Consider the following 15591-nt stretch of genomic DNA (forward strand, 5'->3'; position numbering starts at 1 on the left):
CAGTTTTTGATACATATATATATGCTTAATTTTTAATTATATAAAAAGTATACAAAAAAGTAGTGAAGGTAAGTTGTGCCGTATTCGGAGTCCTGCCCTCTTGTATATTTTTCCGAAATATTTTTAAAATTAATTTGAGATATTGAATGATGTCGAAAAAAAGTTCACGACAGAATCGTGGATCAATGTATACGATATATACAGTATATGACATATGATATCACATATGTGCAATAAAAACCTTTATCATTCAATATTTCATAAAAAATAAGTAATGTTATATATTTATAATTAATAATATGTTTGTTTTATTTGCAGTGAAAACAAACTAAATCAAGCAAGTTCGGGATAGATGTGAATTCAAATGTGGTGTATTAGATAGATAAGATGTGAAACGATCAATGACACTTGTTTTCAGTGAATCTAAATGTGATTAAGTGAGTAAGAAATTCATGAACATAGTGAGAAATATGAAGCAACAAACATCGGTCCACGGACTTCATTTAATTGGCATGCGAGAAAGAGAGATTAAAAGTGTTGAGACATTTAAAACGAGAAGACATTTCCAAACTTTGTATATAATTTAGGACAGTTCAAGTACTAAAAGCCGATCTCCGAAACGATCGGTTAAAAAGACATTTATCGTTGTCAAATTTTTAGTAAAAAATGTCACTATCAGAGCATATATTATTTAATGTAAATATTATAATAACACTCTGATATGAGATTTTGCGATATGTGCGCGCAGGTTTGAATGGGTAATGACGTTTACTTTATATTCTCGTTGACTTATGATTTCTACGATGTAATCGTCGTTATAGTTTCGACATATATTTTTCGTTAATTATATAAACTCGAATTAATTTAACATTTTCTAAGTTAGCATCGGAATAATTAGAATGTACGATAATATAATTAATTACACAATTTGTTCCCTGAATACTGACATTTATTAGCTATCGTATTAGCACATGTTACTTGGCTTTTTAAATATCATTTAGTAATCTATGTCCAAAAGAATAAGGTAATTATTATGACATAGAAAATATGGAGCAGGAATATGTACCATATTTCTCAAGTACGAAGCAGACTGATAAATCGATTCCTACACATCTACTTTGGATCTTTATGTTGAATTAGCAATCTCGAAGTCAGAATGAAAACGCTATACCCGAACAGTTACGAATTAGCTTCGTTTAAAAGATTTTATTTGGAGATTTTATTCATACGTATAAAAACCAGTGTTTTGAAACAAATTGAGGAAACAAACCGCCCATATTACTCGCGTAAACGGGACGCGTCACGGCAAAAATTCTCTTTCGTACTGATTTTTGTACAAAAAACAGTGAAATGCCATTAAATATTTAAGAGGCTTTATAAATCTCTGTAAGAAGCGCATAAAAGAAATGCTTGCAATTAATTTTATATCTTAATTAATCATGCTATGTGTTCGATCTTTCTTCGTGCGTACCTCGAACACTCGCGAAGATATATTCAGCGAGCATGCACATGCACGTCTACTGTGAATTAGTAAATAATTACATTTGTGCTCTCTGAAAAGGAAAGAAGGAGAAAGAGTGAGTGAGAGAAAAAAAGAAAAATTGAGAGAGAGAGAGAGAGAGAGAGAGAGAGAGAGAGAGAGAGAGAGAGAGAGAGAGAGAGAGAGATTGAAAGAAAGAAAGAGAAAGAACATTATATTTTTTGTGAAGTTTTGGCATGTAAACTCCGTGTAAAATACCAACATTTTAATTATAGTATATAAGATTTGGAAGAACGAAGGAAAGTGTTTGATGGGAAGCGAGTTTTCAATATTTTTCAAACATTGCGATTTGCGTAATATATTTGTATAACAATTTAGATGCACTTTTGCGAATCGATATGTTAAGCGAATACTAAAATTGCTGCGCGAATTTTCTTTGTGAGTCTCGTTAATCTTTCATGAGCTTTTTATGTGACATGCTTTGGATTATGAACCATATCGTATAGTTGGAAGGTACTCCTTGGATATTACCGATAATATTGACAAATGGAATGCAAGCTTCAATACATATGGCTGTATTACGTATATTTTTGTAAATTTCCGATTTGCTATAAAAATTTGCTAGGGATATAGGTTCGAATGTAGAAAAATTTCTATAATTCGTACTTGAATCGTTAAAGTCATTCGCAACACTAACGACGATCTCTTGTCATGATTCTGAACTATTATTGACCAAGTACAATATTATGTTTTGCAATTTTGGAATGATTGTCTCATTCACACTCGCGTTTCCGCTCTCCATTATATCAATATTTGTACGCGATTCGCGATGCGATTTTTGTGAGAATCGAGAATTATACAAGCGCGGAGTTGGATACGCGTACTGAGATTATATCGAAAATGCCATCGAAATACATGCAGTCCGTCGTTAAGTGAGTTATGACGTAAGACTTAGCTTAGAATTTGACGAACGAGTATTGTTAATTTACAGATGAGCTGTGTAGATGTCACCGATAATCCGATTGTTCACAATAAATCCTAAGTAACTTTCTCGTAATCGGGAGGACCGGTCGAGCTTTAGGGAACGAAGGGAATTGTATAAAAGAGTGGTATCTTATCATATCTATAACATGCTTAAATTAGAGGCGTACAGTAAAAAGAAAGAAGCTTTTTTACTCGTGAGAAAACAAAGGATACAGAAAACGTAGAGTTCTATTCCAAAACAAAAAGATGTATATGTAAAGTACTGTGACAAAAAAAAATATTGTAAGCTGATTTCTAAGTACATATTTTGCAAATGCACGAACTTATCAAGATCGTGTGACAATGTATACACAAGCATAATTTCGTAATAGTTAACTGATAAAATATAAAAGACTACTAGGTAAAACGTTTCAGTTTGTAACGCGTCATTTATAGACGACTGTATAAGGTTTCTCGCGAAATTGACACTCGACGCTCGTCTCTTCGTGAGCTGTTTCTTGCGTTTTCGACAAGTAAAACGATTGACACAAATCCGTTTAAGTTATATTTAGAGTCGAGAGAAATCGTAGAATTTGTATCATGAAAAAAACTTGTGAAGACTGTGCTCGCAATAAGAGGTCGAGCGATTTGGAAATTAACGATAAATTCGCAATTGTTACGTGACTATGCGAATAGTAGAGTAGTGACCATGGCAGACAAAATCGTTCTCCGCGTGCCGAGAAGGATTGCGTGCCGTAAAATTTACGAGAGTAACGAAAGTAACGTAAATTCGCTCATCGTGAATGATGTCTGTAGTAATAATACTAACACAATTCATACGCTACCGATTAGAATCGTCGATCTGTCATGAGAAACAGCGCGAAGAGTGCACAAGTCGATTTCTATTCTTGCCATGCCCATTTGTACATAGGCATGCTCAATTCTAGGATCGAACACGCGCATCACATGAATCATATATATATATATATACATATATATATATATATATATATATATATATATATATATATTAAACTACGAAATCACGAGACACAAATTATTATTCGACTTTGTACCTATATATTATTACTTAACTAAAATGAAAGAAATCGGGGTAAAACCCTGAGAACTATTATCAATTTGAATAGTAGAAGCTAATGTGAAAATGGGAGCGTATATAATCGAGAAAGAGAGATCTAACGAATTATTATAAGAGAAGGAATATTCTGTGGATGAAAATGCTTGAGAGCCAAGGGGTACCACTTTTGTCAAATTTAGAGAGCCAATTTAGGTTTACAACTACGATAGGATGTGCGTACGTGTGTGTACTTGTACATGCGTGCATATATGCATTGGATATATGATGTGAATTGGAAAATAAACTGGACGAAAGAGAGAGAGAGAGAGAGAGAGAGAGAGAGAGAGAGAGAGAGAGAGAGAGAGAGAGAGAGAGAGAGTACGAGCGAGATGAAATGGAGAAAGACCATGCAAAATACATAGAGTTTTAAAATAAATTATTCATTATTTTGATAGTAAGTCCAACGTAGCTTGGGCGGTCTTGTAATTTTGTGTCGCAAGCTCACGAGCGACTCGTAATAGTGAGTGTTAAGCGCGTATATACATGTGATAATGAGATATCCGAAGATCGAGAATCTAACATCACTTATATACATCGTATATCCGGACTAGAGATGAAAATAATTAAATCTATAAATGAAAAATGCAAGTTTAATGCCGACACAGTTACTGCTAATCATACTACTGTTATACTACAGACGAAAATAGTATGTACAAAAGATTATACGAAAAGAACACACACTTTATTTTATGAAAAGTTTTTCAAGATTTAATATTGTTGCTATTTGTTCTGTTATTATAGTGAAACTGAAGCTCTTAATATTGTGTTGTGGAAGTGTATCTTATAAATCTCTGAACTATACTATATTTTTTTTACAGACTATATTAGAGAAATAGCAATAAATAATCTTTTGAGATAATCATGAAGAAAATATTCTAACCGAAAGAATATTATTTATCAGAACTACTGTTGTGAAAACCATATATGTAGACGGGCATATCTTATACCAATTGCATTGAACGTAATATCAATATAACTTAAATTTGCATGTATAATGTTAGAAGAATTATGCAAAAAGATACTGAACTTTTAGTTCACAGCATTCATTTTTGTCCAATTTTGTATTTTGTATTTTTATATGTTTGTCATATTGAATTTGACTCTGATAATTTTACATCTCTAATTCGAATATACCGAGAACCCACTAAATTGCATATCACTATTTCGTCGATTGATCATTTTCATAATCAATTTCGGCGAATATAACGCAAAGTTAACGTGCGCGTTAATTGTCAGACGTTTGAAATAGAGTTTCTTCTGTATTTTTTTTCCATATACACGACTTTTAGTAAAGTTTTTCTTGTCCGATATTTTTTGGAGCGAGTCACGAGTTGGTCATAAGAATGTGAACAGCTTACGATCTTATAAAACGAAAAATAAGGAAATAGAAATACCATGTCCTTTCGCCCGTCGATCAAAACTCATCTTCGGCGGATTGGATCCATAATTTCTAATTTATCAATAGTGAACGCATTTAGTTCCCTAAAAAATAAGAAAGTGAAAGAAAAATGGAAGACGTGAAATGGAAGAGAAAGAATAAGAATGAGAGAGAAAATGATAGATTGAGAGAAAAAGAGAGTATATGGGAGGGGGAAGGGGGGAGTAAATGTGTGTGTGTGTGTGTGTGTGTGTGTGTGTGTGTGTGTGTGTGTGTGTGTGTGTGTGTGTGTGTGTGTGTGTGTGTGTGTGTGTGTGTGTGTGTGTGTGTGTGTGTGTGTGTGTGAGAAAGCAAGAAAAAGAAAGGAAGAGAATACGTACAAGGGAGCGGAAGAGAGCGAGCGTTAGAGAAAGCGTGTCATTTTTCGTTAAACAAAAACAGAGAAAAGGAAAACACGTAAATTACGAAAGAACGAAAGAATTTAAACAGTACGTTTAGACAATGTTTCGCGGAACCTCAGCCGAGAACTCCGTGAACACTCCGAACTTTGTTTCTTCCTCCTTACTCGCTTTCGACTTCGTCGAAGTGACCGGAATTTACGAGATAATATCGTAGCCGTTATATGACGCAAACATTGTATTTTCGTTTCTTTAAATTAACAATGTATATCTCCCTCTTCCTCGGGGACAAATTATAAAGAACTAATCACTCACGGAGTTCGCGGTAGGAGATCACGAGACGATTAAGTATAAAGCGTTAGTGACTGTATCCACTATCATATATCTGATAAAAGATACCCCCAAATGCCAGAGATGGCGTGTGACAATAAAGTGATTCAATGATCCTGCCGCGTTTCAATCGCCCCTCATACTGCAACTTGCGTTTCTTCCCCTTTGTTCGTTAGTGAATAATAAAATAAACTCGCATGAAGAAACGTCTAGGAATGTTTTTTCTTGTAAAAACGAGAGAGAGAAAAGATTATAAAGACATGGATATATCGATCATTGATCTAATCGATATAAAATTCAAAGGCTAAATGTACGTTTCATAAATGTGTATTTTTGTGTAGATTTTAAATATTTAAAATATTTAAAATATCGATAAGCGAGCAGAATAGCTGGCGCTCGTTGTTTACGTTTCGATGCGCTATTGTGTACACGTAATACACAAGTGGCCTATTCTTTTTCGCTGCTGCACTGGTGCAATAAGTTGGAATGAGAAAAAATATATTTATCTTACTCTAACCTGTTGCACCAATGCAGCGGTGCAGTGAAAAAGAACAAGTCAAAGGTCACTATATCATTCGCGCTTTACCGAGACTCGAGTGTAGAACTGTGCGATTACGAGGAGACTTGAACGCAGTTACTCCGTTATTGTGATCATAGCATTTGATGTTTGTCGATCTACGCGTGAAGGTTTTGTATAATGCGACGATTCATTGAAATCGATATTTCGCGCGATTTATTCGCCGAAATGAAAAGAACATACGGAAAAAGAAGTTTTGTTAAAACTAGGTTCAGTTCTACAACTTGGTTAAAAAAAAATCGGAGTTTAACTAACCACATGTCTATATAATTAACAAATGAATTTGTTTTATATAAAACTACTGGACAATTGTTAATTAAACTAAATTGTGGAACTGAGTCTAAGAATTTCACTGATTTAGCAGATCTGCAGTTTAATATATGGACAGTTAATTTTTTATGTTAAGTTTCTATGTTAAAGTTTTACAACTAATTAAAATTAACGATTGCAATTAGATTTGTTGAAATAACAGAGCAAATTTGTGAATCTTTACAAAATTTTAACTATCTTGGCTCTTTTCGCTTACTGGAATATTCATCTTCGAATCGAATTACTAATCGAATCTTAAATCGATTCTATTAATGACGTATCGTGTTGCATCGGAATGAAGTTGGCAACGCTTTCGAATATCTTGCTCATTAACGGAACGTCGCGGACGGGGAACGGATCGACTCCGAGTTGGACGCGTTTAATTCGTAAGTATCGTCGTAATTTTCGGTTTCAATGAGCATCGATCGTGTAACGTGGACTCAGAGTTTGCCGAAATTCCCGTTTTAAGTTTTGTAAAGTGAGTAATTTGCATTAGTGCGTGTTACGAAACGATCGCGTGGCTCGATCGCGCGTCGCTTGTCGTTCTTTCGTCATGTGGAGACTCGCACATTGCTCGTGTTCGTAGTGTTCGTTATTGCGCGCGATCGATCGTACTTTGGCGAATGAGTGTCATATGAAAGAGTAGAGCAACAGGAGGCTACGAAAACTGTACGAGGGAAGCCTAGAAGGGGCGGACGAAAGACGACGACGAGGAGGAGGAGGAGGAGGACGCCGAGCGGAGTGAAGTAAGTAGATTATCATTTATCATTATCAATCGGTGTATCTCAATGAGACGTGTCGAACGACTCTCGGATACCGATGTATTGTTTCGCTAAAACAAGAAACCCGCTTGTTGCAATCATGTGTGCGAGATAAATTCCAATTATTACACCTACCGACTTTGCCGACAGTAGTTCCCTATCACCTGCAGCTACTTCAGTATCGTCGGTAACGTCGCGCGTACCTAACCTCAGTTTAGTCGACGGTAGGGAGAGTTACTGGTCGTTTGTTTTGATTCGTACGCGACGCCGTGTATTTATTTTGATCACGTTTAAACCGCATGAGTGATTTTAAAATACGCGTCCGAAAATCGTGACAACGTTACAACCGGTTGGAATGCTCCACTGCTGTCGATGTCGAACTCTCCGGCTTGAAAAACAATGCGAACTATTTTGACGAACGAAACCACTCTCACATGTTTAGAGGAGGTTATGGGTAAGTTTGTTTTTTTTCTGGAAACTTGTATGTATGTACATACACAATTCATTTTTTCCTCTCTTTCTCTCAAAGAGAAGAGAAAACGAGGAAAGATATGCTACGCGAGAAGTTCGACTGAAAAGAATAGATAATAGCAGGGTTGTGATGTACATTTCAAGATCACGTCTACATTGATTATTTGAATATTGTTCGTGTTATGCTGTACGAATTTTTCTCACGTAGAAATACAGACAATGTAAATTGTAACGTAACGCAGAGAAAAGAAATTATAAGATTGTTAATTCTGACGGATAAAATTAAATATTGTTAAAATAATAAAAATAAGAAAAACAGTATGTAATTTTCACTATTTCCGATGGAATCTGAATCTTCTATGATCTATAGAATATAATGTTACACGTAAAACACAGTTTATATACATGATTTACATTGTGTACGCGTAAATGCCCAATCCTGAATAATAGCATAATGTTTACTTTACATGTAAAGTATATTAAAAATTCTATTTTAATTGCAGATCGCATAAAGGAGAGAAATCGAGGCAAAAACGTGAATTATTGGACTACGATGCATCTTTAAATCACGATGATATTTTCACAAAACATTTACACGCTGTGGAGAAAGTATAATATTAGGTAACCAAAAAAAAGTTTCTCTGATTTTCTGTTTTAAAAATAAACACATATAGAGAAAGAGTATTTAACGAGTCAGTTGAATAATAAGTCACACTTTTTAGCTGAAGTATTATGTACGTATAATGTCGTAAAACAGTTAAAAAATCTGTAAATAGTATCTTTTTATAATTTCTTGCATTGTTTATCTTCTTTCTTCAGAAATAAAAAGAAGATGAATAGAAGTTTAGCTTTATTTAATATAAAACAATGGAAGTACTCTTTGTCTTGAATTCTTTGGTTCTCTGATGGTTAAAAAAAAAGAAAAAAAGGTAATTAGATCGCGCTGAACGATGTGAAATCGGGCAGGTGCACAATAATTTCCAACATATTAAAATATTGTTTATTTAATCTAAAAATGCGTTTTATCATATAACAAAAGGTTCTTTTGTTATCTAATTTTCTTCGATTGTATTTAACAAGAGCGAAAAAAAAACATAATACATTATACAAATGCGAATGTTGTCGCCATTGACAGTAATCTTTTCGTGAATGTAATTATTGTGTAATTAAATTTATAAAGAAACGAGCATTTCGTTTCGTATGCCGCTCGAATATTAAGCGTGATTATAACACGCGGAGGAGAGATAATCGCGAACGTGCCAAACAAGCGCGGCGAAAGACCGTGATGAACGTGACGGATCGCGCGGGGAGATGCGGTTTTCGGCGCATCGGAAAACTTTATTGTCGTAATCCCGCGGCGTCGATAAACCCATTAACCGCGCGTCGCGCGCGCGCGCGCGCGCGCGTAATGTATGCGACGGAACGTAATAAAAATCGACTTACACGCCGGCCGCCCCGCGCACGCGTTTCTATCGGCCCGGCACCCTTTTCGGTGTCGCTAAAAGTTTAATCAAAGTCAGATTAGCCGTACGCCCGTCCCTTTCCTCCCCTCACCCCTCTTTCCCTCTCTCTCCTCTTCACCCCTTCCACGACAACGGGGGTGCGAGTCTCGGGGATCCACGGACCCGGTTTTATTAAACGGGACTTGATTAGGGGTTGCCAAGATCCTTTCAGAGTTTGTTTTCAACTGGTTTTCACGACAGCGCTTTCATTACGCGCGTTTCACATAATTGACGCGATCGTTCGCGCCGGTGGAGGGCGCGAGGGGGGGGAAAAACTTTGGCCCACTCGCCTCCTCGGATCTCTCTTTCTTTGCGACGGTTGCTTTTTCTCTCTTTGTCTTTTGCAGATCCCGCGTTTGTCGCGGGAAATTTCCTCCTCTGCATCGAACTTGTATGAGTTTCTCTCGCGCTACAAGGATAATTGAAGAAATACCAGCGTGTTTTAAAATCCATTAACTGTTTCAAGTGAGAAGAACTCGTCGTTAATGACTCAGAAACAGTAGCGAAATAAAATCCGATGGATATTAGTGTAGAAAGAAGTCTGAATTGTAATTAACCGCGAATATTCTGCGCACTTTGGCATCGTTGTTAGTAATGATCGTTCGGTGAAACGGCTCAGAAAATGCGCGGAAGAAGCTTACGGGTTTCGAATTCATTGAATCGAAAAGAAAAGAGAAGTTTAACGTATGAATAATAACGACCGGTTTGGCGGGCGATAATCGGAGCGCTTTCTGATGATATGCAATTCGGGACACGTATAACTTCGAATCGGAAGCGCGATAACGACCTCTGGTAAAGACACGATGATTAAGGGACAGCTTGCCGGAGACACATTCAGGCATTCGTGCGGGGTGGCCGGGAAGTGATTCAATCTCCGCGTAATCCTTGTAATCTCGAGGGTATATCTCTCTCCGCGCCCCCGTGACCCGCCCTGGGGAAAAGCGCCGAACTTAATCCCAATCCAGAACTATTTACGCGCGATCATTGCTTTCGATCATCGTGACAGTGTGCGGCTTTTGACGTGCTCCGCTTTCAGAGAATCCACTGTGCCACGATTATCCAGACGCTTTTAACGAGTCTCGAAAAAAAAAAATGCGTCAATTATCCTTGGCCACGGTGAAAATCTGAAACGGCGGGAAAACATCTTTGAACGCCAGAGGGAGAGACCCAATTCGCATAAAATATCACTCGCTTTTCACTTGCACATACAAATGTAGATGTATTGTAGTATTTTTATTATTTAAAGATCAAAGGGCAAGAACTTATCTAGAACCGATATTTCGAAAGAGTTACGATTAGTCTTTTACCGGAGATTAATCGTTTCGTGTACGTTTCGCTTACGCATATTTTATGCAAGACATGACTATTCATTGTACGTAACGCGCTATTTTTCATACATGTTATTTACACTCTTGTTGTTCCTTTTTACTTTATGTCTTTCATATGGATTTTATATGAGGGCAGTTAAATTATTGTTTGAAGTCACGGAATGCACTTTTTTCATACACTCTTTTTTTCTGATTAGATGGCAAATATAAAGAGAATATATAATGTTTATTTAATACATGTGTAACTGATATGTTAGCTTTCTTCATTAGATTACAATTATATTTTAGTTTTCAATATATATGAATTATTTCTATTAAGAAATAATTTTAACATATAACCGAAGTAAAAAATAATTATTTTTTACTTTAAACTTTGATATCCAGATAGAAACTCTTGAATAATTGTTTTATTACATATTTATTGTGTTATATATTATATTATGTATTGTACAGTAGACGTGATTATTTTCATAATAATGTTACGATAAAATGAAATTTTAACTTAATTTCTGTGGAATGAGAACAATTGTTAAATAAATTTTCCGCGTTCGTAAACAAAATCAAAACACAAGAAGCATTTACAAAAAGTGTAAATGTGCCTCGCGAAAGAGATGAATGCCAGTAGGGGTTGGTGTAACCGCGCAATAACAACCCTTCGGGAGCGGAGGTTGACGCGTTGCCGGCAGTGTTTACGCTGAGGGGTTGTACAGCCGAGTCTGTCCTCCGCCCCCGGACCGGCTTAACGCTAATGAATCTGATTTGCATCTGATCCCGAACGGCCTTCGATTCATTCTCGAAGTCTCCCAATGAATTATTTAAAGACGAACGTTAGCCCTGCTCGGACATGTCGATAATTGATTATACAATATGTGTTTTTCGATGCATCCAACATATCACTTTATCACTGCTGATTGAATGCAACGTATACTTCGAAGTTACATGTTGAATATATTATTAATTACTTTATTACTACTATATAATTGATTTTGTTAATGACAGATACTTTAACGAATTTTTTGTTTTTTTTGTCGGAGAAAATTAATAAACAAATTTCGGGAGGGAAAATAATGTAACTTGTTTATAATTTAATATTGAAAATTCAGATTTGAGATTTGAGATTTCCTCAAAAGAAATTGACAAAATATTTAACGATGACGGTTAAGAAATTGCGAATAAATAATAGTCGGCAATCAAATTTCTCAGAAAAATGTACTAGTCATAAAACTACCTTACGATTTGAGTCGATTATTTTGCGGCAAAAACAGCAGCATCCGATATTACATCGATCTGTACGATGTGTTTGCTCGAGCACTGTCCAATTTAAAATATTGCGAGCATCAAGAACGAATGATCTTATTTAAGAAAGTGGGTCGAGTGGCTTCATCGTTCAATTGTGCCCCTTTGTCGGATTTCACTTTGCAATCGTCAGAGATGTATTACGTGTCGGACAGACTCGCGATTATTTGACGTTTCACGAATGGCGTCGCTTTGTACAAATTTGTCGTAAAATTGTTAAAAATGATCGTTCGATCGCCGATCCGGTTCAACTGAGGATCTTCAATTCGCACTGTGAATTTCCTTGTATCCACCACGAGATAATACGTTGCAAAAATTTCTATAAATTCTGATTAAATCGTGCTATCTATAATGATATGCAGTTATGTTGTCGGAGATTATAACAGGTTGTCGCTTTTTCTGAAACGGCCTCGGGGACGACTGCGATCTTTTTAGGCTTGTCAGTTCTTTACTCAGCAAATTTGAGATATAAAGGACGAGAGGATATTTTTTCAGGCGCATGCGTGCCGCTATACCCTCGGCGAAATCGTATTATCCGTGAAACGAAAACTTCATTTCTCGGTCACTTTGTTGGAGAAACACCGCACGAATGCGTTGCAACATTCTTCGTGCAACAAAGAGCAACGGTTACGAGCGAGGAGGAAGGAACGAGATCGTCTTCGCACGCATTTTACAACTGCCGCGCTCATCCTTAGAGTCTCGCTGCGAGCGAATAATAATTGCGCGAAGGTAACTACACGGACGCACCTAGATACTTAGCGTCGTTATTTATCGTCCCGTTTTCCCCGGTTTTATTTTTCCACTCGCCGGGAGGAGGTTGCAGCGCGTGAACATATAATAGGTCAAGGGAACTTACGACGTCCGTCGATTCTCCGTCGAACGAACGATTTTAGGCGAAGCCGCCGGTTTATTCACGGTTGAGTTACACACGATACAGAACGCAAATTTATATGTTTCTCCCACACGCCGGGAAAAACTTTCTCGCTCGTGAGCTAAATCTTCGATCGACCGTTTCGCTTCTACATTATGGGATTATAGATTTGGGATTGTAGGTCTTGGGATTATATACACAGATTTTCTCTTGACCCTCAAAATCACGTGGAGCTATACGGACTTTGAAAAGTTTTACTGTACTTTTAATAAAATTTAATAAAATAAAACTAAATCATTTTATATACATATAAAAGTACACTAAAATTCTTCGAAGTACACGTTGTTACGGCTGTTATGATTCAGAAGATAAATTCTGCGAGAAAATTCCATGTAGATTTTAGGGTTCTTTCATAAGTCGCTAATCTTGAAACGAAAATGTACTAATAATCATATTGTGCGCACTGTATTAAAATTATTTGAGACTTTAAGTTGTACATTTTTTTAATTATATGTAAAAAAAATTTGTACGCAATTGTCGTAAAATCTTAAAGAAATTAAAGAAAATAAAAAAGACAGAAACGAAATAAATAAAAAATTTCTAAGCATATACTTTTCTGTAATATTGTTTTGTAATCAACTTACACAGCTTTTTTTAATATCACTCTTTGTCTATATTATTCCGCTACACTAATGATAATTTGAAAAACTTTTTAATATGCTGAACATTGTTATTGGAATCGAATTTTCTCTTTTTTCTCTTTTATTTCATCGGGGAACGAGTTTGCAATATTAATGCGCGACGTAACGTCAGTAAGATCAACGGTGCACGTGTGCCAAGATGACTTTTGGAATTAAATATGACGTAAACGAGCAGTTTAGCCCCCGGATGCGTTTGCACGAGGGTTGTAGGGCTTGCGCGACTCTATTTACTTAGGACAATCTCTCTTTCTCTTTCTCTCTCTTTCTCTTTTTGCCATTCGTATATATATATATGAGAAATTCACGTTTGCAGAACACAGCTAGTAACGCGCGACGGTAAAAAGCGGTCGCGCGTTGTTGGTGCAAGATAATACGTTGATCTTCCACGCGCAACCGCAGATGGGGTAGGGCGATTGGGGGGACTTTGACAGAGCACGTGACTCGACGACGGATTAAAATTGCGGTGGGTCAGCACAACTTTTCTCATTTGATCGCGGCGCCTGACATGTAGGATTACATCGTGTATTATTCAATAGATTCGATGGCATTATTAAATCGCGAAATGTCATAAATAACCAGTCGCGGAGGATGATCGCTCTTCAATATTGCGATCGTGAATGCCAATCGTTCTCTTTTTATATCGTTACTGATTTATGTTACTGAATTAGAAACGAGAAAATTAAACGCATAATGCAACAACGTTGAATAACGAAACCTTTTACCATTAAGGATGGTTAAAGATTTATTTCTTATTAAAGTTTTACTTCAAAAGTCCTCGGAAAAAAATATTCCGAGAAGAAACAGTATGCTATGTATAATGCGACCTAACATAAACAATCAATTACGTTATATTTACATTTATATAAAAGCTTATTAGATGGAGTATATAGCATTCACAGATCAGCTCCCCAAAGGAGATAAACTTTCTTCGAGGAAGGTAGGGTTTATACCAGAGTCGCGTAACGATCAAGTTGTCAAGAGCGCGATTATTCGTTTCCAGTTCATAAACTCTCAGAGTGCACAATGGTGGCTAACTAGGCGTGGTTTGGTTTGAGGAGGGTCACCTGGTATATTATACGTTGTATATACGCGTATATCCGTGCGTTGTATGCGCGTATATATCTACTCACTCAAGGTTTCACACCCTGCAACATCCTTGACAGGTTGATATTCCGCTATACGGATGTAACGCGTGTCAAAAGCGAGATTCCTTGTCATGACACTGATGCACGGAATCTCCGAAAGAAGGTTTGAAATGGTCACAATCAAGAGTCCGATTACTGCCCGTTTGTGCTATTTTCTTCCAGCCATTTTTTTTTTTGCGACAACATAGCTAATAAACTTTTTAGGTCGATCACTCGATTGCAAGGTTTTTTATTCCGATTAAAATCTCGAGTTTTTACGAGAGAACGTTTCTCAATCGTTACAAATAAATAAAATATAAATCCCAAAATGTTTCACTATACACAGGATGATATGGATGTTTTGTATTGGTCGCGGCTCCGTATTGTTTCATAAATATTCATAACTGTATCTTATAACTCCTGGTCTGCATTTATCTTATCCCATCTTATCTCTCGCGACGAAGAGTCGCTTTAATTACGCGTACAATATAGAGGAAGGACAGTGTGCGTGTGCTTATGTATGCGTGCGCGCGCGCGCGCGCGCGACCAGTACCAATATGGAATTCGATTTCAACCCGACATGGTGTAGTTGACTCGGATCAACTGCGGCTGCAGCCTCGTCCGCAGGTTCTCCTACTTTCCCGGTCAAAGTTGTTATCCGGATTCTCATCTCCACTATTCCGCGCGTCCCGCGCGTGTATGCGTGCGCGTATGTATATGTACGCCGACAAAGTGACAAGCCTTATCTGACTCACGAGATCTCGATAGTAGGGTGATGTATATGCGTGGGCGTGGCAACTCCAAGGACCAAATTATAGTCCCGCGACGGAGGTAAAGGATGCCACTAGGATGGGGAGGGACGGGAAACCCCATCTCTCGTGGACCCCCGATCATCCCGTTTTTCCCCTCTCTTCTTGCCCCTTTTTACACTTATTTACGCGCTGTCCATCTCTTTTTCTCCCCG

At 37.0% G+C, this 15591-nt stretch overlaps 1 protein-coding gene and 1 long non-coding RNA gene across 5 annotated transcripts in view; both read left to right on the top strand.

The window, feature by feature from the left end:
* LOC105834813 (regulating synaptic membrane exocytosis protein 2) overlaps positions 1-2742 on the top strand; it is a 62812-nt gene extending 60070 nt beyond the window's left edge. For all 4 annotated transcript variants that reach the window (XM_012677578.3, XM_012677577.3, XM_012677581.3 and 1 more), the window contains exon 25: positions 319-2742. Coding sequence is in view for 1 of the 4 variants with exons in the window: in XM_012677581.3 (XP_012533035.1) it covers positions 319-321 (3 nt within the window). In the remaining 3 variants the exon portion in view is untranslated. The remainder of the gene's footprint in view (positions 1-318) is intronic.
* Positions 2743-7332: 4590 nt separating this feature from the next.
* LOC114255327 overlaps positions 7333-15591 on the top strand; it is a 190696-nt gene continuing 182437 nt past the window's right edge. Inside the window, exons 1-2 of the long non-coding RNA XR_003626617.2 lie at positions 7333-7788; positions 8309-8426. This is a non-coding gene — a long non-coding RNA (uncharacterized LOC114255327). The remainder of the gene's footprint in view (positions 7789-8308; positions 8427-15591) is intronic.

Source organism: Monomorium pharaonis, chromosome 3, assembly GCF_013373865.1.
Source record: "Monomorium pharaonis isolate MP-MQ-018 chromosome 3, ASM1337386v2, whole genome shotgun sequence".
In the NCBI taxonomy this organism is placed as follows: domain Eukaryota; kingdom Metazoa; phylum Arthropoda; class Insecta; order Hymenoptera; family Formicidae; genus Monomorium; species Monomorium pharaonis.